The sequence below is a fragment of the Hyposmocoma kahamanoa genome, unplaced genomic scaffold (genome assembly GCF_003589595.1).
Source record: "Hyposmocoma kahamanoa isolate Upper Pololo Valley unplaced genomic scaffold, ASM358959v1 65, whole genome shotgun sequence".
Taxonomy (NCBI): Eukaryota; Metazoa; Arthropoda; class Insecta; order Lepidoptera; family Cosmopterigidae; genus Hyposmocoma; species Hyposmocoma kahamanoa.
In genome coordinates this window covers 15,568,996-15,593,533 of record NW_020653853.1, presented here as the reverse complement: position 1 = coordinate 15,593,533, position 24,538 = coordinate 15,568,996, and the positions used below count along the sequence as shown (strand labels likewise).

The 24,538-nt window shown below is 35.4% G+C and overlaps 2 protein-coding genes across 2 annotated transcripts in view; one reads left to right on the top strand and one right to left on the bottom strand.

Annotated features, from left to right (window-relative positions):
* Positions 1–1,314: 1,314 nt before the first annotated feature.
* LOC113231440 (BLOC-1-related complex subunit 6) lies at positions 1,315–2,483 on the bottom strand. The gene is made up of 2 exons (XM_026465761.1): positions 2,339–2,483; positions 1,315–2,164 (listed from the first exon to the last, which is right to left on the bottom strand). The coding sequence occupies exon 2, from the start codon at positions 2,150–2,152 to the stop codon at positions 1,412–1,414; it is 741 nt and encodes a 246-aa protein (XP_026321546.1). The 5' UTR covers positions 2,153–2,164; positions 2,339–2,483; the 3' UTR covers positions 1,315–1,411.
* Positions 2,484–3,092: 609 nt separating this feature from the next.
* Positions 3,093–24,538, top strand: part of LOC113231539 (tat-binding homolog 7-like) — a 65,213-nt gene continuing 43,767 nt past the window's right edge. The window contains exons 1-18 of the mRNA XM_026465861.1: positions 3,093–3,185; positions 4,358–4,436; positions 6,754–6,838; positions 10,500–10,645; positions 11,682–11,854; positions 13,098–13,196; positions 14,223–14,395; positions 15,131–15,201; positions 15,732–15,860; positions 17,103–17,183; positions 18,409–18,505; positions 18,611–18,704; positions 19,716–19,994; positions 20,424–20,560; positions 21,585–21,796; positions 22,642–22,748; positions 23,112–23,290; positions 23,806–23,822. Coding sequence (XP_026321646.1) covers positions 3,093–3,185; positions 4,358–4,436; positions 6,754–6,838; positions 10,500–10,645; positions 11,682–11,854; positions 13,098–13,196; positions 14,223–14,395; positions 15,131–15,201; positions 15,732–15,860; positions 17,103–17,183; positions 18,409–18,505; positions 18,611–18,704; positions 19,716–19,994; positions 20,424–20,560; positions 21,585–21,796; positions 22,642–22,748; positions 23,112–23,290; positions 23,806–23,822 — 2,251 coding nt within the window. The remainder of the gene's footprint in view (positions 3,186–4,357; positions 4,437–6,753; positions 6,839–10,499; positions 10,646–11,681; positions 11,855–13,097; positions 13,197–14,222; positions 14,396–15,130; positions 15,202–15,731; positions 15,861–17,102; positions 17,184–18,408; positions 18,506–18,610; positions 18,705–19,715; positions 19,995–20,423; positions 20,561–21,584; positions 21,797–22,641; positions 22,749–23,111; positions 23,291–23,805; positions 23,823–24,538) is intronic.

Below are 24,538 nucleotides of genomic sequence, written 5' to 3'. Positions count from 1 at the left end.
AGGTATTTGTATTACTGTTGTTATACTGAATAAATTATTTATTATTATTATTTGGTGCACTAAGCTACACAAAAATCGGTTTTATTAATTATAGAATCCTAACCCAAACATTTGCCCAACGTTACTTTAGTAACTTTGTGTCACTCAAAGCTCTGTCTACCCCTATAGGAGACAGGCACAACGGTATGTATGTATGTACATTTTAAAATATGCATTTGTTATCTTTCGCATTAAAATTTGTCACCAAAGGTGTTTTTTGATTGTTTTTAAAAAATTCCGCAGCGTTTATCGTTATATGAAGTATGTGAAAAAAATCACAAATAATTAGTACTACTATAACCGCCTGTGAGGATATTACGGTTTCCCTTGCGGTTCCAGATATAATGATTTTTCATATTATCAGCTCCATACAATATTTTTGAAAAAAATGTAGATAATCAGTTTTCATGTCAAACTAACTCGCTTGATAAATTTGAGCATAGTAATACAGAACCGAATCTATTTCCAGCAAAAAAATACACTTTAAAATAAAAGTCCCTAAGTCTTTGAAAGCCGATTTTCAGCCCACTGTGCGGCGCCGGGACGTGCTCACAGTTCATACAAACTAGCACGCCCCGTCCACGTTCCGGGCATGGCCCTGATGGGTGTGGATAGTTTAGTAGAACAGCTGTATTCTTTTTTCACACCGGGGATCGGTCAAAACGCGAGGAAGGTTCGCGCGCTCAACACGCACCGACTGATCATCTTTTTTTTTTTGAGTTGTTGAGTTGAAATTCCCTGCGTTTGGGGAATTCCCGAATTGGCGACACTTCAGTTAGTTCAGAAAAGTCTGACAAAAGAATCGGCCGTGTATTGAGTGAATCCGATAATCCGACCATCAGACACGAAATCGGACGTGTAAACCCGCGCTTAGGGTCGTATTACAGAACTCTACTTAATGCTCGAGTCAGGACTTGAGTATGATTTCAAGCAATGGAAATCATACTCAAGTCGTTGCCATTAGAGTCGTATTTCCAGTGCTTGATTTCGTACTCAAGTCCTCACTTGAGCATTGAGTAGTTCTGGAGCGTTGACTGCGTATGTATCGCGCATTTTTATAAGATATTGTTTTAATTTTGTCTGCTGTTAATTTCAGTTAATTTTTGAAATGAAGCAACTACATGAAATTCTATATAAGCTTCTTGCTTGCAATGCGATGTTTGCGCGCGTTTAGAATATACAAAGAGTATGCAAATGCTCCAATGAATGCTTCAGCATTTGAGATGAGAATTTCAGTTCTCTTATGTAAAAGGATTTATGGTCAATGAACGAAAATAATAAATCAAAGTATATTATTGGAATAAATATCATTCTATGATAAAGACGTAAAATAAATAAATTATTTCCTCTAAAAACTAAAAAGTGTGGAGATTTAAAAATTGTTTTCAAAGACTTGCAGAAGTCTTTTAATCTCGGCTACCCTAGCTGCTTGTGCCTGTACAGGGATCATGGCTTGAGAAACTTCTTCACCCTTGGCTAAAATTGTGTACATGCTTTTGATATTATTATCCATTGCATCACATGTTTTGCTCACAGCATCTTTATAAACTTCCATATTTTCTGCTGTCAATGAAGAATTGGAGTGTAAAATTCCTGATAGGTTTTCAATTAGATTATCTACTGATTGGGCTATTCTTTGTGCTTCATATTCGAGATCATTTAATACTGTGATATCTATTTGTCCAATTTGTGGAGCTAAGATTTGTCTGTAAAGTTTTCCCGAGGGTGTACTAGATCGGGAAGGATTACTGCTGCCAAAAACAGGGGTTTCTCCACGTTTTGTAATAGGACTTGATAGTTTTATTTTGAATTCTAAATCATCTGCTACATAATGTGTCATGTCACCTTCATATCTAACATGGCCATCCATATCTAAAGGGAGTTTTTCTTGTTTTCTGTTCTCTGATGGTAAATTGTAAGGTCGTGAAGGGCCAGCCTTGCTATCGTTGAGGTCCTGGCCGTGGTCCGAGTGGAATGAAATTTCGCTGTATGATGCAGTCATTCGAGCTGTAATTTCATCGTCTATGTCTGCGTCGCTTTGTGGTTTGTTAGTGTTTCCAAAATCTTTGACATCGGAAGTTGGAGATACCTGTTCAGTTGTAGTTCTTTCCATTATGGATAAATCCTGAAAAGGTAGAATACTTGAATTAGAAGTTTATCCTTTTATCGTATAACTTGCGGAAATAACACTGATAAATATTTCGCCTACGAGAGTATTGTATTAAAGTACGTATAAAGGCCTTAAATTTTATATCTACGTTTAGTTTAGTTTTATTTTTTAAATCGTAAAAAGACTAACCTAAATCAAAATATTATTATTTCCTTTAAGGCGGCCACTAGACTTGTGCCAGTGTCAGTTTTACAGTAATATTATAAAAATTATGGCGATCATCGCCAGTATCAGAGAATAACCGAAAATCCAATGAAATTATTCGCTTACTTCTAGTGCATTAAAAATTTGACTTGCCAAAATGACATTGAACGAATGCATGTAATATTCTGCCTCTTTATAGTTTATGGACGAATGAACGAGTTAGTTGTTTTGAGAAGCAATCAATAAAATTAACATTAAAGGGTTGCCATTTGAATGAAATTAAGCATGTATCTGAACGCAAATTCGTTTTCTAACGTTGGCGGCAGCCACAAAACGTCAAATTTGCGGGAATTTTTGACAGTTGTCAATAAAAACAGCTCGGGTGATAGTTTTCTTTTGAAATTGCTGTGAAATATTGCGTTTGAAATTATTTAGCTTAGATTTGTACCGTTTCATTTCCTAAAATATTGGTTTTGTTATGCTAAGGTGACTTTTATTGGTGAGTCAAGTCTTTCGCCAGCTGCTGAAAGCTAACGTTTTCCCAGCTGCCCTTTTAACATGGCGCTCAGACGACATGTGCGGACGATAACGCTCATCCTTTGTCGTGTTAGCTTTTATTTTGAGTGCTAATCATTTCATTTTCTTCAATTATTGAGTGTGTGTTACGTTGATGATCTGTTAAAACAACAGATTAGAGGGTTTGTTTATGACATTTGACGGTTAAATAGCAAGCACTGCAATGGTGAAAACCCGTCGCAGTAACGGAGAGAATGGGGAGGTTGACGAGGGGAATGATACTCTTAACGACGTTGGCAGTGTCTCAGACGAGAAGGTGATCCTTCTTCATTCATAATAGTTTGCTGTGGGGTGGTTTTAAACCTCTGCTTTGTTTAGAATGCGCCTGTGTAATGCCAACTTCCTGTCCTCCATTCCCTGAGTGTGTGTTGCAATTGCACGTAGATGCATGTGCTTTTTTTGTTATTTTGGTTATCGCAATATCCAGGATGTGATTTGCACAAGTTGTAAGGCCTACAATTGCAAATTATTTGAAAATATTCTGCAAAATAAGTACTTTGAATGAACATAAGAAATCCGACAAGTTTTTCTTGGTCATACCAATAACTTTCATGAGCAATAGTATTCATAACAAAGCATGATTGTTTTTCTTACTGAGCCCTGCCGAGGAAAGCAATGGTACAATTAAAAATATATAATTATATGGACCCACACATTTGTCTATAATTACACACACTATCTAAAGAGTATTATACAGAATTATATATTTTTTAGTATCATTAGTATGCAACATTAAATTAAGAAATTAATATTGAAATGTAATGTATCATACAATTAACCGAAAGAAATGTACTGTAACATGAAATACATAGCCCAAAGCGTGTTCTTAAAACAAAATACACAATAGTTTAGTTTAGTTAGCAAATAGTTATTACACAAACATCATCACGTCTGTTACAATTTGGGTGCCTTGCCTAAGCTTATGGCAATCCATTTTCTATAACTCTGATATACTGGTTTTTTTAATAATATTGAACCTTTTTATTTTGGTTGCAATCTTTATAAATGGGATAGAAAGTATGTGTGTAATTTTCATGAAACAGTTTTCTTCTTTCTGTTTTCTCTAAAGTTTTAGTGAAAAGCTTGCTAAAAATGAAAAACGTATTTTAAAACAGAAAGGTTGGATGCTTGTACACACACTATTGCTTCTGACGCTATACCTTTAGCATGAAAGAGCAACTTCCTGAATTTCGTTTTTACTAATTTTGTGACAATCTGCTTTAAAAATAAGTAGCAAAAAGTTAGAAAGCAAATAAAGAAAATTTAAGTTGTACTGAAAATAAGTAATAGTCAAATCTCATACATGCTTGAAACATCGTTTTATTAGCATTAGATTATGGTTCTAGATTTTAAGCCACACCTATTGTAACTATACTATTATTTTGCAATGGTTTGTTGTTTTTATTTTAAAATTATCCATGTTTTTAGGCAACTAATTGGACACAAAGAGAATTGAGAAGCAGTCAGTATAAAGTTACTAGGAAAATACAGCGTTGGCCCAACAAATGTGAGTTATTTTGCAATTCATTACATTGTTTAACCCATTTATGGACAGTACTTACTTAAGTAGTACTGCACACACAAATGTTACTATTGTCCATTTTACATAGGATGAGTCTTGTGACATTTCCAATTTTTACATTGCACACATACTATTTATAAGTAATCTGTCAACAGCTTACAAAAAGAAATAGTAAATTTGTCATAATGTACCAAAAACAAACAATATTTGTTGCAGTTTTAACTAAAAATTAGAGTATATTAAGTAGAAAGACACTGAAATAACAAAGATAAAAATAATTTAATAAATATAAATATATAAAATAATAAAACGGAATATTTTATCCATAGAGATTTTCTTCACACTCACATTTTTTTTATACTTAAGAATTCCATCAATTCCAATGTCAATGGACTTTACTGATTATGCAACCATTAGTAATGAGTTAGCCGAGATTACTCATGGTTGTATTCCTAGTAGCAAATAAAAACAGTCCTAATACAAAATCACCTGAGTATGTAAATTACATAAGTATTTTTAGAAATATAACTGAATCCTTAATAAAAGCATTCATATTTATTATAGCAATACTCGTTTGCCAATATATTCTGCTGTGTGGTTTTCACTGTATGTAAAATAATACAGAGATCAAAATAGACATAGCATATTTACCTAAACTTCAAGAAGAGTGTATAATACCTCCCTCTGATATTAAGTAATGTTTAAAAATAAAAAGCAAAAGTAACAAAAAAAATAGTTCTATTTTTACTCACATTTACACAACTTTTTTCTAAATGCACTAAAAGTAAGCGTTAATTACATGTAAAAATTATAAATAAAATATTAATAATAGTTAGCACATACAGACCCACTGCTGGACAGGAATACTCTCACAATAAGAGGGCTCCGGCTGTAGTTCCCATGCAGGTTCATTGCTGATTGGGAACTTCATACACATCATTAAATTGCTTTGCAAATGTGAGCAGCTTTCCTCGCGATGTTTTCCTTCACCAAAAAGTTCTGGTGAAATGGTAAATTTCAAATTAAATTTTGCACATATAAGTTCCGAAAAACTCATAGGTGCAAGCCTGGAGTCGTACCAACAACCAAGGCTGTTTCTACTTTTTGGCTATAGCTTTTTGCCTATTTTCAGGGGAGTGATTTCACCCATTAATATGAGGAATTTTTATTATGAGGATCCCACATTATGTAAAAAAATAGTACAGAGCTGATTGCTCCTCCAAAAAGTAAATGCTTTTTGTCACTAGAAACATCCTTCTTCTGTTGTAATGCAATTACGTAAAAACCTTGTATAAGGATTAACTTTGCACTTGTTAAACCTACACATGGCACAGCTAATATTGTTATGCAGAAACCGTGTGTTTTCAATTTTAAAATAAAAATACGTAGAAATGCATCTTTAAAATAATTTAAAGCGTCTATGAGGTCTCACAGCTAGGCTCAAAATGCGTTTATTTTACTTATTTTTTTTGTAAATTTGCAATTTTTGGTTTTTTTACGATTTTATTGCAATGTTATCGAAACTCAACTGCCCTCCGTGGCCGAACGGTTACCATATTGGACTCACACGCAGAGGTCTCGAGTTCGATTCCCGGGTCGGGAGGAATATTTGTATGGCTTATTATAAATGTATGGCCTACATTTATTTATCTTTCGTGAGTTTGGGTGTAATTTGAGGTTGTCTATGTCGCGATAGGCTTCCCTAGTGGGGGATATGAGTGAGTAAAAAAAGAGTGTTATAGTATTAAATTAGTTTTAAACACCGTATTTGCAGGTCGATTCAGAACCTTACGATAACTCTATTATCGACCGATTCGATTTGACATCGTACAATTTCTTTTCATTTTTATTCACAATAATCGAATCGATCGTCAAACTGTCGTATTGGAAACCGAACCGAAATGACGTCACACCTGTACGACTACTCGAACTTTTCGACCGGCAAAGGCTTCAAACGTTATTCAGAACACAGTTGTCGAATGAAAGTTACCGAACGTCCTATTTTACAAAGCAAGAATGTAATATGGAAATCTTTTATTATTTTAAATAAAATATGGATTTTGTTCAATTTTATTAATTTATTTTAATTAAGACTAAAGCATTCCTATATTTTAGGCCTTTAAAGCCTTAAAAATGTATATAAAAGGATTTCATTTATCTTATAATCTACATTCGCCGACTAACTCCGTAAACGTTGTTGGATAACGATATCGAATTCGATGAGGAACTAAATGGAGAATTCTACAGTACTACAGTTAGGCGAGCTACAATATAGCACAGCGTAGTTGTTCTTTTTGTTCAGATCGTCAACGCAGAGTGCGTGCCATCAAGATGTCTCGTATCATGTTCCCTGAAAGTGACACCGAACCAGAGAAGTATTCTAAGCGGTAAGAGGTTACAGTGATCACCAGTGGTCGGAATAGGCTGTACCAAATGAATAGATAAATGTCTACATACAGTGGTGGTCGTAGAATTAAGAACGATTAATGACATAAAGCAGTGTAGAATTAATTTAAAATATGCTCTGATAATGTTAAACAATATTATCTGGACTGACCTATTTTATATAACGTAATAATCTTGTCTGAATAATGGTACCTATATATTTTTTTATTTATTAAATTACAATCACTTAGTTACTTCCCGGAACACTGGTTGGACAAATAATTAAGAACTAAAATACTGATTGCTACTATTACTAAAATATTATTTTCTTTTTTACTATTTTGAAAATGGACTACGATAATTCTTCATTACCATTACTATGTCCTATGCGCGGCATCTGCGGTTTAAGAACGATTTGTGCTATTATTCGTAGAAAATGTGGGAAAAAAATAAATGTTGTGACTCTGCTACAAGAGAAGTTATAATAAAGCTGCATGGTCGTAAGTAGTCATATCAGAAAATTGCAGATCATTTGCATTGCTCAAAAATGGAGGCATATCTCGCCGTGAAACATTTTAAAACACACCAGACAACTTTGAATATTCCCCGTAAACCTAAAGCAAGAAAGTTTGGTGAGAACAATCCTCGCGCAGTTTCTGCGCGCACCGTTTGGGGACGCTTGGTCGAGGCACACTTATTTGGGATGGTAACAAGGAAGATGCCCATGTTGATATCACGACGTAGACCGGCCCGACTTGCGTTCACAAGGAAGTATGAAAACGGGACAGAGGCACAGTGGAAGTATCTACTTTTCTCGGATGAAACTAAAATTAACAGACTGCTTTGATGGCAAGCAGTACGTACGCTTACGAATATGGCATTTAATCCAAAATATACAAAAAAGACAGTGTAACACGGTGGTGGAAACATTATGATTTGGGGTTGCTTTTCTGGTTATAGCGTAGGACCTACTAGGCTGATACAAGGTAATATGGACCAAAACCAATACAAACACATTCTTGAGGAATGTATGCTGCCATACGCTGATGACAATCTCCCAGTAATTTGTACATTCCAGCATGACCATGACCTGAAACATACAGCCTACTCTGTTCGAAGATTCCTCAACAGCCAACTGGTAACTGTGTTGGACTGGCCACCAAACAGCCCAGATCTTAATCCAATAGAGCATCTTTGGTGTCAAGTTAAAAAGAGATTGGCAAACATACGGCGTAGTAATGTGAACGAGTTGTACGATGCGTTTTTAGAAGAGTGGAACTCTTTTTCACTTGAAAATTGCAAAAAGTTTATATTAAATTCTTTTTTATTTATCATTATATTATTAAGAAAACGTTTAACTTCTCAAATTATTGAAATATTGTGAATACTACTGTCAAGTTCCTACCTCGTTCTTAATTGTTTGTCCAGCCTCTATCCTATTTCAGTTTAAATAAAATTAAAATGGTTCTTATTTTAACAGTATTTTTAAATATTATTTTTTATTTAATTTTAGATTTTGTTAGCCCAGAATGTGTACTTGCTAGCAATATAGTAAGCATTTTCCAGGAAGGGTTATTATATAGTCGTATTATGAAGCGTTCTTAATTCTATGACCACCGTCATTTCTTAATTCTATGATCATCGTTAATGACCACCGTTCTATACAGTTATAGATACGAGGAGTGACGTAGAGTTAAAACCCCCAAATATTAATTAATTACTTTTCGAATTCCGGATGTCCGGAAATAGTTTTACTGCATTGTAGGATAAAACTGCTCACCTAGGAAGCTAAAGTTGTATTTTAAAGTAATTAAAGTGGCGCCATGTAAAAAAAATGCAGTAGATACATTGACTTACAATTATATGGACGTCGCGTCGGGTCCGCGCTAAAAAGTGTCCGCACTTGTAAGGCGCTAAAATCGTATACAGAGCGCGACACTCCGCTTTAGTCTTCATTTGTTCTACGGACAGCGCGATACTGCGACGACATAACAATTTAAATTTCGAATAGGTTGACTTGGGACATTTTTTTCGTGGTTTTTGTATTAGACCCGTCGTCCATTTATTTGTAAGTCAATGAGTAGATAACTAACTTTTCACCAAACTTAGATTGTAGATACTTGTATGTTCATCCATAAGATACAATAAGCTATCGGAAATCCGGAAGTCGAAAAAAGTGATTAATTAATATATGTAATATGTGTGATTTTAACTACTTTAAGTCATTTTTTGTATCTATATAATATATACACATTTATCTGCTCGTTTGGACATCCCATTCCTATCACTGGTGATCACAATAGATCAATACGCAATTTTTTTTCATAATTAATATCGATCATAATGAACATACACAGCCAAGAAAAATAATTTCATTTAAATAAAGGCTGTTAGGTACCCACAACGATGTACAAATGAAATTTAAAATATGCCGCGCAAATGCTTCGGATCAGGGTGTTTATAGTACAGTCGTTGTTTTCGATTTCCATAACACAAGTACTCTGGTTACTGACTTTCGAATCAGGTGCTTTGCTCTCGTTCTCCGTCCGCAATGCTTCCGAAACAATTACTGGCAAATAAGTATGCTCGACCAAATTTAAAGACGCATGATGCGAATGAACCTTCATACTTAGATAGATAAACGCTTTATTCACTGATATAACACAAATACAGATTAAGCATAAAAGAAAAAACATAACATGATTGTCATGGCAGTGAAACGGCGCTGACTCAGCATATGTCAAAGATGCCTGCAGCTAGCTTTCAGCAGCTAGTTTTCAGTCAGGACCAACGAGAGGGATTAAGTTATTTGAAAGCAAAAATATAACGACTATGCGTAATGTTATACATTGACAATAATAATATACATAGTAAAGTGTAAATAGTGCATCTAAAATAACCTGTTTAATACGTAAGTGCATGAGCGAGTGTGAATATAATTACAGCTGTGGGTACTCCCACAGCTGTAATTATATTACATAAATAAATTAAATAAGTAAATTGTGATCGTAAAGAGGTTTCAATGTTGTATAATGTATTTAGTATATAATATAATTATACACATAATGTGAATAGATCAAAGCAACAACAAAATTCGATACTAGATAGACTACGTAAAAGAATAAAAACACACTACACAGATTTTTTAAGTGAGAGTATGTGTTGCCGGTACAGTGCTTTGAATTTGGGTTTGGATGTCTCGTAGCTTATAGGTGGTGGATTATTATTCCTGCACTTTGAGGCCCAGTATTTGAAACTACCTCGAAACTTGAATTGCCTTTTAATGTGGTCGAGGACTTATTTTAAAGTAATTGTTTCGGATGGAGAATGAAAGTAGACTCCCAGAACAACATATGTGATGTTGTATTTATATTTATATTATTATATTTCTTTATACCATGCCCTATTGCACACATGTATGACAGATTTATTAAGCGGCTTTATACATATAAAGTACCAACATGGTACATAAATAGACTGAGGCAGCCTGCTATTCCTTAAAACTCAGTGGTGTCCTAAATTGACCTGTAGCTGGACAAAACATTTAAGATAGCCGCACTTACAATTTTTTTCAGACGTTTGTCCAAGTCCAAGATAATTTTGACATTCACTTAGCATGCAATTGTTGGACGAATGGAGTGGCATAAATTATTTTCCGTTTAGTTCTAGAAAAGTGCGCGTATTCTTTGCCGAAGACAATGACACGAGCAACCGCAGCGTGACCATTCGGCGTAGCCGTGGCCCGCGCAAGAATTACATCGAGGCGCACGAGACGCAAGAAGACAGCGAAGACAAACCTATCCAACAAAGTATGTTACAAAGAACTTAGGGTCATATCATACATGTGTTATTTGAGCGAAGACGATGCGACGTGGCAGTTATAAATTTCTATGACAGTATGCTTAGCGACGGTAAAGTTTAAGGCTCCATATACTTTGGCATGGTACGGAATGGAACCGGACATTTGTAATGAAATAGTATGTACATAATTAACTTTATGTCAATTGTGTGTGAGTAGCAGTAGAACTCCTCGTGAAAGAGTTCGTTTAGAGAAGTACTACCATCTTACCTATTTCTGCCGCCAAGCAGTAACGTGAGCATTATTGTGTTCCGGTTTTGGAGGGTAAGGGTGCTGGTGAAATTACAGGCACATGGGACTTGTCAAATTGTCACACGGTGACAGTCGCAGCGGCGGTGTCCCTTAGATCTTTGCGATTTAAAGCTCTGAGTGGCACCGCAACTGCTATGTCACTTACCACCAGGCACCCGACTTGTCCATCTCGTCACTTGGAGTTCTAAAAAAAACATACAAACTAGATACGAGCTAAAAACAAGTCGCGCGTCTTTCGGAGAATCCTCGATTAGTCTCCGGAATTCTAGCAACTACAATCTCATATTTAGTTTGTATGTTACACAAAGTTAAAGTTTATTATCGTATGTACGTACAAAAGACAATTGGACGTTGGCGATCGCTATATTTTTTGTATCAGTTTTACAATATATTTATAATTACTAAGCGGAAAACTCGATACTGGCGAAATCCTAAAATGACAGCGCCAATAAGCAACAAACAACAAGAAGAAATTTCGTTACAAAAATTCGCTGAAATTCTGTTATGCACCAATGTAAATTGAGCCTAAGCTTTGCAGCGATACCTGTTGTAGCGATACTTCTTGTAATTGCTAAGATATAGACATACGTAGAATCCATGTACACGTCTGCATTTCTTGATCTGCGACACAGTGTAGCCATCTATCTTGACCGTTTAGTCGGCATTTACATATTTTATATCGTTATTATTATTATTATTAGTATTTTCTGCAACCGGCAATGTTCGGTGTTCAGATGTGCGCCGCAGCGGTCGCCAGCGCAAGCTCCTACATCACAACTTCAACGAGAGCTGGATCACGAACGAGCTCAAAGTTAAAGGATACCCAGATTTATATGGATTCGGAGGTTTCAGTTCTTCGGAAGAGTTTACATCGGGAGACGAGGGCAGAGTTTCCACTAAAAGATTGGTAAGTTTTAAAATTCAACCCTGTATTGGTCATATATAATTTATTGCTGTATTCGAAGTACTCGTATATTCATATTCATTTATTTGCATTTCACATGGATGATAAACTTACACATAAGTATGTATAAGTAAGTAAGGGTGTAGCAAAGTTACAATGAAATTTAAATATATTGCAAGCTTGAACGTAGTTAATTAGTTTAGATAATTATAATATACATTCATAATTATAATATACATGAATGTATAATTATATTATACATTCTATAATTATTAATAAACATAATTATTACACAATATTTTTATCTTAAATATAATGAAATTATTATTTTTATAATTATTAAACATTTTTATTACTATTACATTTAATTTAATTTCATTTATTGCATATTATTTTTATTTATTTATTTTATTGCATATGGTATTACAGGGAGTTCCCTAGTTTGAGTCCAGGTAATTTATTTGGTAGTCTGGTACATTTTAAATATTATTTATAATAGGTTTTTCCTTGGTAACGTCGCTCCATCATCGACATCATATTGTTTAAGAAGGTCCTAGATTGAAATTATAAAAAAAATAATAATGTGAACTTACTGTACTAACTCGCGATCTGTATAATATATTGCATATATTCTATTGTAAGAATATGTCTATGTACCCTTAAGAAAGAATGAAGGAACGAATAAGAAGACATGTTACGGTAGCAACAGTTTCTTAAAAAGAACTTGTTCCTGGACAACAGAAAATTTAAAGAAATTGAAATGTTCGACACTTCTTTGCAGAAGTTTAAAGTTACGTAGCGAATCAAATTTTGAGGCGGATATATTTATTAAATTTATTATCTTTGTATTTACATATATTGTACATTATACTTGTTTACCTTTTATGAGTACAGGAAACTACAGGTTTAGTACTAAATAAAAGTTAAACTTTTAGAATTGTAAAAAAAAAACTGTTAAAAAGTTCCTTTGTGAAAAGAAAAAAGGAGATAAACATATCAACAAACATATCAGTCACGTGTGCGTAGTCGTACAGTAGAATTTAAGATAGATGTGGCCATAGATCACGATTGTCAAACTTTGAAAAATTTTGATGTAATTTGCGTTTTTCTTTAACCTTTTAATAGCTCGTCCAGCTATTAATAAATAGATTGTTAAGAGGAGGTGTTCAAATTCTACAGTGCCAACTATGATACATGTGTTGTTGCATGGTAAATAAATAAATAAATAAATAATATTGTTACGCAGACACGCAGCCATCCTCTACCAGCCAACATGGACGAAGATACACAATTGTCACGACAAAGGCGAACCTCGGCGAGATTCAGCAACAAAAAGACAGCCAATGTGAGAATATGCCCTTAAAATATATTGTATTGTGTACCATATTCCACATAATAGGAGTAAAATTTTCGTCCTTCGGGACAGGCTAAGGCGTCTGCCTTACTGCCAGATCTCAGATTGTAATTTTTCTTCAATAGTTTGTTTTTGACATTTTTTCGCGGAAAATCGTTACATCTTTACTGTGGTCATTTTGAAACTTTTGTCACAGATAATATCGAGTCATTGCCGCCGTCTTACTGTAAGTGACAAGAAACAAACTTCACAGAAGTTTTTCTTTTTTAATATTTCTACACATTATAAATGTGATACTAAATTAAATTTTAGTAATAATAAATTTTGTAATCGATTGTGTAACAACAATTTCTTTTTTTGAACAAAGGATGGTAAGCCTTTTTTGGCGCTTACGCTATTTTTGCTATCTCGGCTTTCAGGCGTTTAAGGTAACACTTGCGATTAAAAATATGCAACAAAATGCGGCACGTTCTTTGCCACTTTGTTTATGTTACCCGGCGGAATTGTGATATGACTATGTCGGTTGCATGTAGGGTTGCTTACGTTGTGATTGTTTAATATTGATTCTGTCGGCTACACCAAAATATAAAAACAGTTGAGCTAACGATAAACTTAGTTATGCAATTTTGGCGGGAAATGTCGACGGAGCCTTGTCCGTTATAGTTTAAAATATAATTTGTAATAACAAATGCTATTTTGGTAAAAATGTCGCTTACAATAAGTCGACGGTCATGGCTCTATATGTACGTTTTTTGTTAAATTTGGGGGTTGGACCCAGGATTTTGGAGACAACAAAAAGTGGCAATATTAGTGAGGTAGCACCAGTCAACGTGTTAAGTTTATGTAACCAGTTTGTCGCATACCTCTTACTTCCGCTTCCATATTGCTAGAGTCTATCACTCACAATTACACAAATTCAAATTCATTTAAATTTGAATATAAGTCAGTTGCACAGTTGTATGTGAGCTAATAATTAAAACCGTTGATCATAATTTAAAAATTATCGCATCTTAACAGGACGCGACGGAATCAGATACAGAAGACGAAAACAATCAAACAGTGATAGAGAAGAAGCCACCAACCATTGTGAACAAAGACAGTAAGGCAGACGAGAAGATGGACGCCGAGACAGAAACAAAAGATGAACCTAATAATGAGGAGCAGCCCGTGAAAGAAGAGGACAAAGAGAGGTTTGTTCCTTCTCTTTGCTTTTCTATTCTCTTAATATATCTCAGCAATCTTCGGATTTCTAAATGCACCCGAATACTAATTTCAATGTCTAGTAATATTATTATTAAGTTTATATTGTTTACATTTTATTATTAACCACCATGATATTCAATTATTTTTGTGAAATTACTCAACTAAATTGTTGTTATTGTTAACACAAAGATTGAACACCACGAAATATTCCTTCGATCCGACTTAACGATACGTACTTTATTGTTTTGGTTTTCATGTGAGCTGTATACAGCTGTAAAACAGTTTTCCTTTTTAGAATAACATTTACTCCTTAACAATACATCAAGGAAGTTAACAAAAGTATAACCAAAATAAAGAATAGTAAGGACTCTATATATTTCTAAGTCGATTGAGTGCTTCCGGCCTGCACCAAGTGCAAAGGGCAGCTGATAGAGATCCGATGACAGCCGAAACACGAAGATTGCCGAGAGATATTACGTTGTATTGTTAACTTGAGTCCCTCAAGTCTGAGGATCGTGGTTAGCTTCGTACCTACTGTTGAAGAGGGTGATCTGCCTCCATTTGTTTTTTTCCATCAGTAACTTAACTGGCGATGACACAACTATTTTTTGTGACGTTCATCTAGGTCCTCATGGTAAAAGTTGTTTGGCTTCGTTTACTGAACATGCCCAGGTTGTCAGTTATACTTGATAAGAATTTTAATTTTGTATTTTTGTTTATAGTAATCAAGCTCCTGCAAGATCTACTAGAGCTAGAAGAAGAAGACAGAAGAAAGGCAACAGCCAGGAAACAGGTAAATTAAATTTAGTAGAAGAACAAAACTTATTTTTATTTATGTGTCATAGGTTATCATAACATAGAATGTTGATTTCGGTGAGGGAAGTATGTTGATTAATTTTGTTTTCTTTGGGTATTACACACAATTTGAGTTAATAATTTTAATCCTGGTGGTTTTATGGATAGAAATGGCGACAATGTCATTTAAAATTAGATATATTTTGTACGTAATAGATATACATAATATTAATGTGAATAAGAGTGAAGGTGAATGGGTCATTGACACTCGCGACTATTTTTCGCATCCTTCTTGTTTATTATACGTTTTATTATCTTTAATTTAAAGAAGTGTAAATGTTTTTTTTTATTGCCACAGGTCAAACTATACACGCTGTCACTTTTTAGACTGCATTTTTTGAACTATCTGTGTCAATAAAGTACAAATTTTCAATAGAGAATTTTGACACGAGTGTATATTCTTAGCTGTGACCTGTCATTTAGACAAAGGATCTAGGTTACTAACAGTACTAAACAATTTGTACGTAGCGTCAGAATCGTCATCATCGGAATCAGGCAGCGAGTTGACGCTGACGCGGCAGCCGCGTCGCTCCAATCGCACCCGGCAATCGAAACCGACGTTCGTGCAGTTGGGCCAGAGAGAAACACGAGGTAGAGGTTGGTCTTATTACTTTTTAGGCTAAGGACAAATTTTGCAGTGGAAAGAAAAGACAAAAACACTGAATGAGACGGTCTCAATTTCGCTCGATTGTTACATGTTGAATACATACGTTAATTTTCCCGCAAAATCTGTAAACAATGTGAAATTAGTGATATGCTTGCACTGCGAATTGAAAATATCGCTGTGTTTTGTAGAAGCTTCTTGTAGAGTGTAAGCGACATTTCGAAAAAAAATCAGGAGACTAGGTTTTCACGACTGTTTTAAAATATTTACGTCCTGTTTTAAAATTAAATTTTATAAAATATTAAACATGCCTCGAAAGAATTGTCGCTTAAGTGCTTTCTACAAAACACCGACGACGAAAAATAGCGTACGCTCTCGGAGCGTAGGGTTGTCACATTATAATTTTAGTTGTACAGGTTGCAAATATAATTCTCGTGCTATATTGAAATAATCTTTGTCAAATGCAGAAAGAATTCGTCCAGGCAAGTGCTGCTCCCTTACCTATTTCTGCCGCGAACTAGTAATGTGATCATTACTACGTTCCGGTTTTGAAGGACAGGCGTGTCGCTTACTACCCGGCGGCATGACTTGTTCATCCCGTCACTTGCCATAGTAAAAAATATATAAATGGCGTGTGTGACGTCAAGCGCTGTGCAACTCAAATGCTCCGCGCGACTATGCGAATGTGTGCATCCGTACAGTAGGGCTGCGACGTTTGTATGGAGTTACACTACTTGTCTTATTGCACTGTGATTTTAATATTCATAAATGACCGTCTCTTGTCCAATGGTGACCGGGATATAGTTGCATGTGGACATATTTCTGTTGCTGTATGTACGTATTTTAACAAATTAGTTGTACGTTTCTGTTTATAACAACTCAACATTTTATTGATTTTATAGAGTTCAGAACCCTACATTTATGATGTAGGCAAAATCTAAATCTCTAGGTAGTGTGTATGTTGGAATTATAGTGTTTCAGTAAATATAAATTAAAGCTGCCTTTAACATCGCAGACTGCAAACCGCGGACTGTAGCGGCAGACTGCATACTATACATAGTTTCCGTAAGCGCCAGCAATCGCTATGCTTCACAACAATTTCATTCTAGTTGTAACTATTAGAATCGCTTGCTGTCGGCAATTGCAGTCTGCTTTCTGTAGTTTGTGTTCTGCAGTCTGAATCTTAAGAAAAAATATATTAACTAGATGTCCTTGTAATAAGTTTTTTGTTGCAGCTAAAACTTTTACAATCAGAAAGAAACCATATTGTTTGAGGGAGAGAAAACCCAAGATCCTCAGGCGTAAAACAATTAGATGTAAGTTTTTCTGTTTACAACTTAAAATGAGGGAAAGAAACGGGAAACAGTTTTTGATTACTTCAGCTTGGAAAGGAAAACAATTTTTTTCGGATGTAAATCGTGTATATTTGTTTTTTCAAGCAAACCAATGGTCAGCCGTGATCATGGAATCTGTGAAGAGCCGGGAACGTTGGTTTGTTTGAATAAAAAACATATACGCGAATTTGACCCAAAAAAAAGTTTCCTGTTTCCAATCGCGAGAACCTAAAGCAAAATTGAACAAGAAATATGTGCAGATGAAGTATACATATAATAATATGTATACTGTGGACTGGAAAATAATAAATTCTATATTAGTAATAAAAAATCATCATCAATCAATCAGGGGAAAACACCTTTATGTGCAGCGGGAAAGGTGGAAAGTAAGGGACTTTAGGGTCTAAAATTTTAAAGAATGTATTATGTCCAATTTCGAGAGGAAAGTCGGGTAATCAAAGGACGCTAGCAACTCAAATTTTATCACCAAGCTGGTTGTAGTGGAACAAACCATAGACCACCCCATTGTAAGAATAAATGAAATAAATGAATGTAATATTATTCCAGTAGAATAAGATCCATTGTATTCATATATGTATACAAATACACCATTATTAGCCCAATTATTCTTTTTTAATGGTTTTTTTGTTGTACATTCAAAAATTATAATTACAACACTCAACAATAATATGAGGATATAAGTAAATATGTAATATACAATTTCAAGTGGAGTTTAATATCGTAGACTTCAATCGTAGACCTAGTCAAAGAACGGTAAAGAGCCGACTTTTATCACCCAGGTGGTCCTAGTGGAACATACTATAGACCGTCCCGTTTTATGAATGCATAAACCATTTTTTAAAGCACACTAAAAACTACAAAAGACAATGCGAACCAATAAATTATAAAAACAGGCTAATGAAACGTAAAAGTACACTTATGCAATGAGTTACTATCATAGCTTCTGTCTGCTTGTTAACACTAATTACCGTTCCTGCTAGGCTTTCCGTGTTCCCGTATTCCCGTGTCGTTCTTCACTTATAAACGATTCGATGGAGAATCAAGCCAGACAAGACACTATTTAATACACAGAGTGCATAACCTCCAAAAAGCCTAAAGTGACAACTCTGATGACTGACCTACATGTATTGCGTACGCGTCTCAACGACAAAAATATTAGAATGTTTACATTTGTTTTTTTTTTCAGCACAATCTCCAACGTCAAGCACAAGTAGCAGCAGTTCATCGTGTTCGGATCTAGAGGAAGATCTTAATGTGTCCATGAAAAACAAGTCCAAGGGCAGGTGAGGCTATTTGGCACAGAACTTGTCTTGAACGCACAAAAAAAATCCAACATATTTTTTACTTTTTGTATTGACTTCGCTTAAAATATTGAAATTTCTTTGTAGACAAAAGTCCAAAGCAGTAGACGAGAAGAAGACTGATAGAGCATTGAGGGATATACAACCGATCGAAGTTGACGGAAGCGTTCGGTTTTCGTCGGTAAGTTACAGCCTATCAATTTAAAAGATGCTGATTTAACCCATACGTATCTCATGGCTAGGGACCGGCGAGAGGGAAACCCGGGGGGGTTTTAATGGGGTAGGCCCTCCAGTCTGTAGGGAGAGTCCCCACATAACCGCTGAGTCTCCCTGGGCTCAGGGGTATCCATAAAGATTTCCCCCCGTCAAAAAAAAAAAAGGTACACCCTTCTTACCGCGTAAAGCGAAAGAGCCTGGTGGTATTCATATTCCGTCTCTAGTTAAGCGTGTCGAGCTCTTAAATCTTGTTTAATAATGTGTTGAAACAATGGTTGATATAGCAACCCTATCTCAAGTTTGACAGAATACAAAATGTTCAAACGGCAACACTAAGCGGGAAAGACAGAATTTTGGCTTCACAGAAAACCAGCGTAACGAGGTGTTTTCTCACGTCTCGTTACAGAAAGCTGAGTGGAGACCATTTTGGTAACATTTTTAATGTAATTCTTATATTTTGTGTTATCCTAAGGTTGTTTTATTTTGTTGTCATTCTGTCATATATATTTTCGTAAGGTTACCAAATAAACTATTTTCCTTTCTTTCTTTCTATCAAAAAACAAGCTGTTTTTGGTCTTAGGTGATTGATCGATAATTTTATAAGGAGCGTGTCACAGCTCATTTCGTTTGTCGTTTGCTTATTGTGGAGTTATTTGTCAAGTAGAACGTGCTAACACCATCAGCCCGTGGTGGTGTATGCTAGACACTATTCAGATGCAGGATAGAAACTTTAGACGTCTTCAAAGAGTTCCGTGAATTTTTCAACGTGTATGTTGAAACATATACTTGTGATGAATCACAAGATGCGAAATTACACAATGGTGTGGACCCCCATGGGAATCAAATCCAGGTCTTCCCACATAGTAGTGAGGCTACTATTCCTTGATAAAAGACAATGGTTGATAAAATTGCAGTTGTGACTTAATAAAGGATGGTGACTGGAAATAGAGATGAATTACTGTGTTTTTTTTCTCAGGTTGGCGGTTTAGAAGAACACATAAAATGCCTACGCGAAATGGTACTATTTCCGCTCATGTACCCAGATTTGTTTCAAAAGTTTAACACACGACCAGCAAAAGGTGTCCTGTTTCATGGACCTCCGGGAACAGGCAAGACTCTACTGGCGAGGGCTCTTGCGAATGAATGTAGTCTGGTCGGCGGACGGAAGGTGGCTTTCTTTATGAGAAAAGGAGCTGATTGCTTGAAGAAATGGGTCGGGGAGAGCGAGAGGAATTTGAAACTTTTATTTCAGCAGGTATGGCTTGATGTTTTTTGTGATCTTTAAAATTATTTATAACAAGTTTTAATGTTATTAAAAACTGTAGGTATGTAATAAATGAGCATTTCACGATGTCACCTTTAGGCCACAAATCCGTAACGGGAGTGTGTTCAGCGGGGTGTTCAAGGTTTGTGCGTACGCTCAACGCACCAACGTACGGAATTCGCGGCCTTACACGTTATTTCATTGTTTTTGTACCGTCATCGTCAGTGATATAGGCAATCTAATTAACCTTAAATATTTAAAGTTTTATAATTTAAAGTTCTTTTAGGTATACTTCTAAGGATACATCAAACACTCAAATAATATAAATAACATAAATACTGAGTGCAGAACAGTTCTACAATATGCAGAAATTATGCAATACATATAAGTAGATGCCTTAATAATATGTGTGTCTTGCAGGCGAACAAAATGAAGCCGTCAATAATCTTCTTTGATGAGATCGATGCACTGGCGCCGGTGCGCAGCGTACGACAAGATCAAGTCCACACCAGCGTCGTCGGCACTTTGTTGGCTGAGATGGATGGTCTGTGTGACAGGTTGGTCGTCTACAACATAATGTATGTTAGTGTGAATAGCCTTCGTCTGCCGGTGAACTGTTCATATCGCGTCATTACTTTAAACGTGCAACTTGGTAGACAGCAAACTCGTGATAATGGACGCCAATGTCTGCATTACCATTTTCCACAAGTATAAAGAATTAAAATTTAAATATCCCCCGATACAAAACAATGTACTCCGATCGGACAAGTGGGAAAGTATAATAAATATTCATTTCATTATTCAGATTCCTACACTAACTGAGAAAAGAGCTGATAAATGCCTTCAAATATAAAAAAATCCCTGAATGAGATCAGATCATCCGTCAGGCGCTACATCGAGTATATATATCTGGTTATTATACATAACCTACATATAAACTTATAACTCCTGTTTCTGCGTCTGGGGTTTAAAATGAACTCGTTGTAAAATACCGTACGGAGTTGATTGAAACACGATATTGACAGTTGTAGTAATACAAATTTAATGGCAACACTGGCGTTGACACCTTTTATTAACCATTAATTATAAGACAGCAAAGCTACACATCGATCGACGACTCAGATCGACAATAAATACTGTAGAAGTGCTTAGTGGAGTCTATTTTAATAAATTTTCTATTTTCTGTATATAAAACGAAAGTTATCCTTATACACTGCTGCAACGTAATAGACTTTTTTTGGAAAACGGGTGTAAATCATTCGTCTTTCAGCTGTTGCCGCTAGATGGCAGCACATTGAATGAAATTTCAATTATAAAATAAAAACGTCGTAACTTGCAATAATGGATATTGAACTTTCAACAATATGCCAACTGGGACTTATCAAAATTTCTAAAATTCAACATTATGTTAGTGTGAGTTTTGGCCACAGCGGTTTTGATAGTAATGGAGCCATTGTATTTTTTCGTCGTTTGACAAGATTTTTTTTATAGGTATTTGTGGTCTAAAATTTCAGTCAGAACAGATACTCGAGATATATCATTAAATAAATGCACAAACAATGGTTATTTTTTGTTTTCCAGGGGCGAAGTAATAATAATAGGGGCTACAAATCGCCTGGACGCAGTAGATCCAGCACTGCGTCGCGCAGGGCGTTTCGACCGGGAGTTGCATTTCCCACCGCCACACGCCTCGGCACGGAGGGATATATTGGATATCTATACAAAGCATTGGAGCCCGAAGCCTAGCGAGGAGACTTTGTATCACGTGGCACAAGTTACCAGTGGATATGGAGGCGAGTTTTAAAATCATAACTTTAATACTGTTACGACAAGTTTCTTTTATTATTGTATCAGAAACATAGATAAATATTAGAAAATATCACATATTTTCCTCTGATCCCAAAGAAAGTAACTAAAGCACTTGTGTTATGGAAATCGGAAACAACGACGGTACCACAAACACCCAAAGCTGAGACTAAGTGACAATTTTTTTTTTGAGATATCATAAAAGACCGTAACCCAGTTTTAGAATATTCAAATAGTTTAATAATATTTCAGCTGTGCGTCATTAGGGTAAGTTCGGAAAAGTCGAACACGTTAACTACTTTTAAAAGATAATTTTGTGCTCTATCTTTGGCTATTTAAAACGGATATTTGACCATTTGTCACTTAGCCAGCATTATTTATAGTTTTATTTAGATACTTAAGTAGATGTTTTTTTTAATTCAAACTATTGTATTTGTACATGCCATAAGCATAATATGCTATTCCACTTGCTATAAGTATACATAAAAATATCCCTAGAGCACAAAGTTCAATGACCAAAACCCAGCGCACTGTGGACGGTGATTAAAAAACCTGTTGGAATAGAACGTTTAAGTCGTTTATAATAAAAGGATGACCTCAGTGGCTCAACGGCTTGATCTGTGTATACTACTGGGTGAGGAGGTCCTAGTACGACTAATTTGAAATGAACTGGAAATGAACTGTTCTGAAATGTTTCTGCTCTGGATATTTCCTAGTTCAAACTAGGTCTTGGTCTCAAAACCAAGTAAACATTATTATTAATAAAGGTATTTTTACAAGAGAATTATCGTAAAAATGTTTAGCTAATGTTTTGTTTTTTTTTTTATTATAGGCTCGGATCTAAAGGCCCTATGTTCAGAATCAGTATTAAAAGCTCTACGAAGAGTTTATCCGCAAGTATACGAAAGTGAACGAGCGTTATTAATAGATGCTAAGAACGTAAGTAAATTTTGTCATGTTTATTTCCAGCGAATAACAACTAAATTGTTTTCGAATCCTATGAATATTTAGGATATGAAACTATTTTTCCGGATTTAAAGAGCGCATGTTTATTTTTTCAAACAAACCAATGCTTGGGGCCCTTTACAGGTCCCATGGTCACGGTTGACATGGGTGGCTTTAGATTTTCACGATGGATACACATTGGAAATGATTTTTTTTTTCGGAACTAAATCGCGTTGTTTTTCAAACAAACCAATGTTTCGGGCCTTTACCGGTCTCATGCTCATAGCTGACTGAGATGGTAATTGTTTTTTATTTCCAAATGGACATTTGTTTTGAGTAAAATTACGTTGTCACCAGGTGGAAGTGATGAAACAGGACATGCTAGACGCTATGCGCAGTCTAGTCGCGGCGGGAGCGAGAACTTGCCCGTTGCCGGCCAAAAAGTTGCCGCAGCACTGCGTACCTTTATTAAACGCACAGTTGCAAGCCGCTACGCAGATGTTGAACGTTGCTTTCCCTGCTACTGAGGATCGAAGGTAAACGACAAATAAAAGAGAGAGAATTTGGCTAATTTTAATATTCCTTGGGGTTACATCACTTTTGCACTGATAGCCTCAATTATAAAGGTCATATATATTTTTGGGGACGATTCCACATTCTTATTATTCTACAAGGTTGAAAAGTAATCTCTTTTGACTATTCTAATTTAATAATACTGGCCACTATCGTGGCGTACTCGTTCTTACTTCTTTTTTCAAAATTAGCGATACTCTTTTGTTTATTGCGTTTCATTTTGTGTGGACAATATGTCGAAAAAAAAACTAAATGTTTAAAAATTTATGACTACTTTTTTTAAGAGGGTAATGTACCTTTCTTATATCCCTTTGAAATATAATAAGCGCATTTCCTTTGCAGGCATATTGAATAAAAGTAGCCATGGTCGTCTTTTATTTTACACTTAGGTCGATTACTTTTCAACTACTTTTCGTACTGGGGACCTCTAAAATTTAAATAAAATCAGCTGTTCCATCATGTAAAAAAAAATCCACAGAACAGGCCATCAGTACAGTAGACCGTTCATAGAGTAACTATACACTCTACAGTGAAAGGTTCAAACCTTATCCTTGTCGCAGAATCTTAAACAAATAATTTCTCTTATATATTACGTGAACGTTGATCTCAGAAGTCAAATAGTAAGGACGACCAAGAGAGTTATTTTTGATTAAATCTCTTGACATAGTATTTTTGTCATTAAAGCTGGCAAATTATTCAAGAGTTGACATTCATTACTTATTTCACTACTCCTCACTAATCAATGAACAGCTGATGAATGTTTGTGACAAGGCATAGGCAATGTTGCATCGACGCTTGGGATTTATTAAAAATAAACCCTGTAGACCATAATGTTTATTTTCCCGTAAATTTATAATTTAGCAGTAGAGCTCCTTGTTAAAGAATTCGTCCAGGGAACTACTGTCATCTTACTTATTTCTGCCGCCAAGCAGTAATATGAGCATTACTGCGTTCCGATTTGGAAGGGTAAGGGTGCTGGTGAAATTACAGGCACATGGGACTTGTCTACTTATGTCACAGGGTAATGGGAGCAGTTGCAATGCCCCTCAGATATTTGTTATTTAAAGCTCTGAGTGGCACTGCAACTATAGTGTCAGTCACTTGGATTCATTAAAACAAAATCTGCAATTGGGCAAACCGGTACCGTTTTTTTTTTTCAAAATCTATTCGGTATATCGAAGCCTTACTTTCTCAAACTCGTATCTTATAAA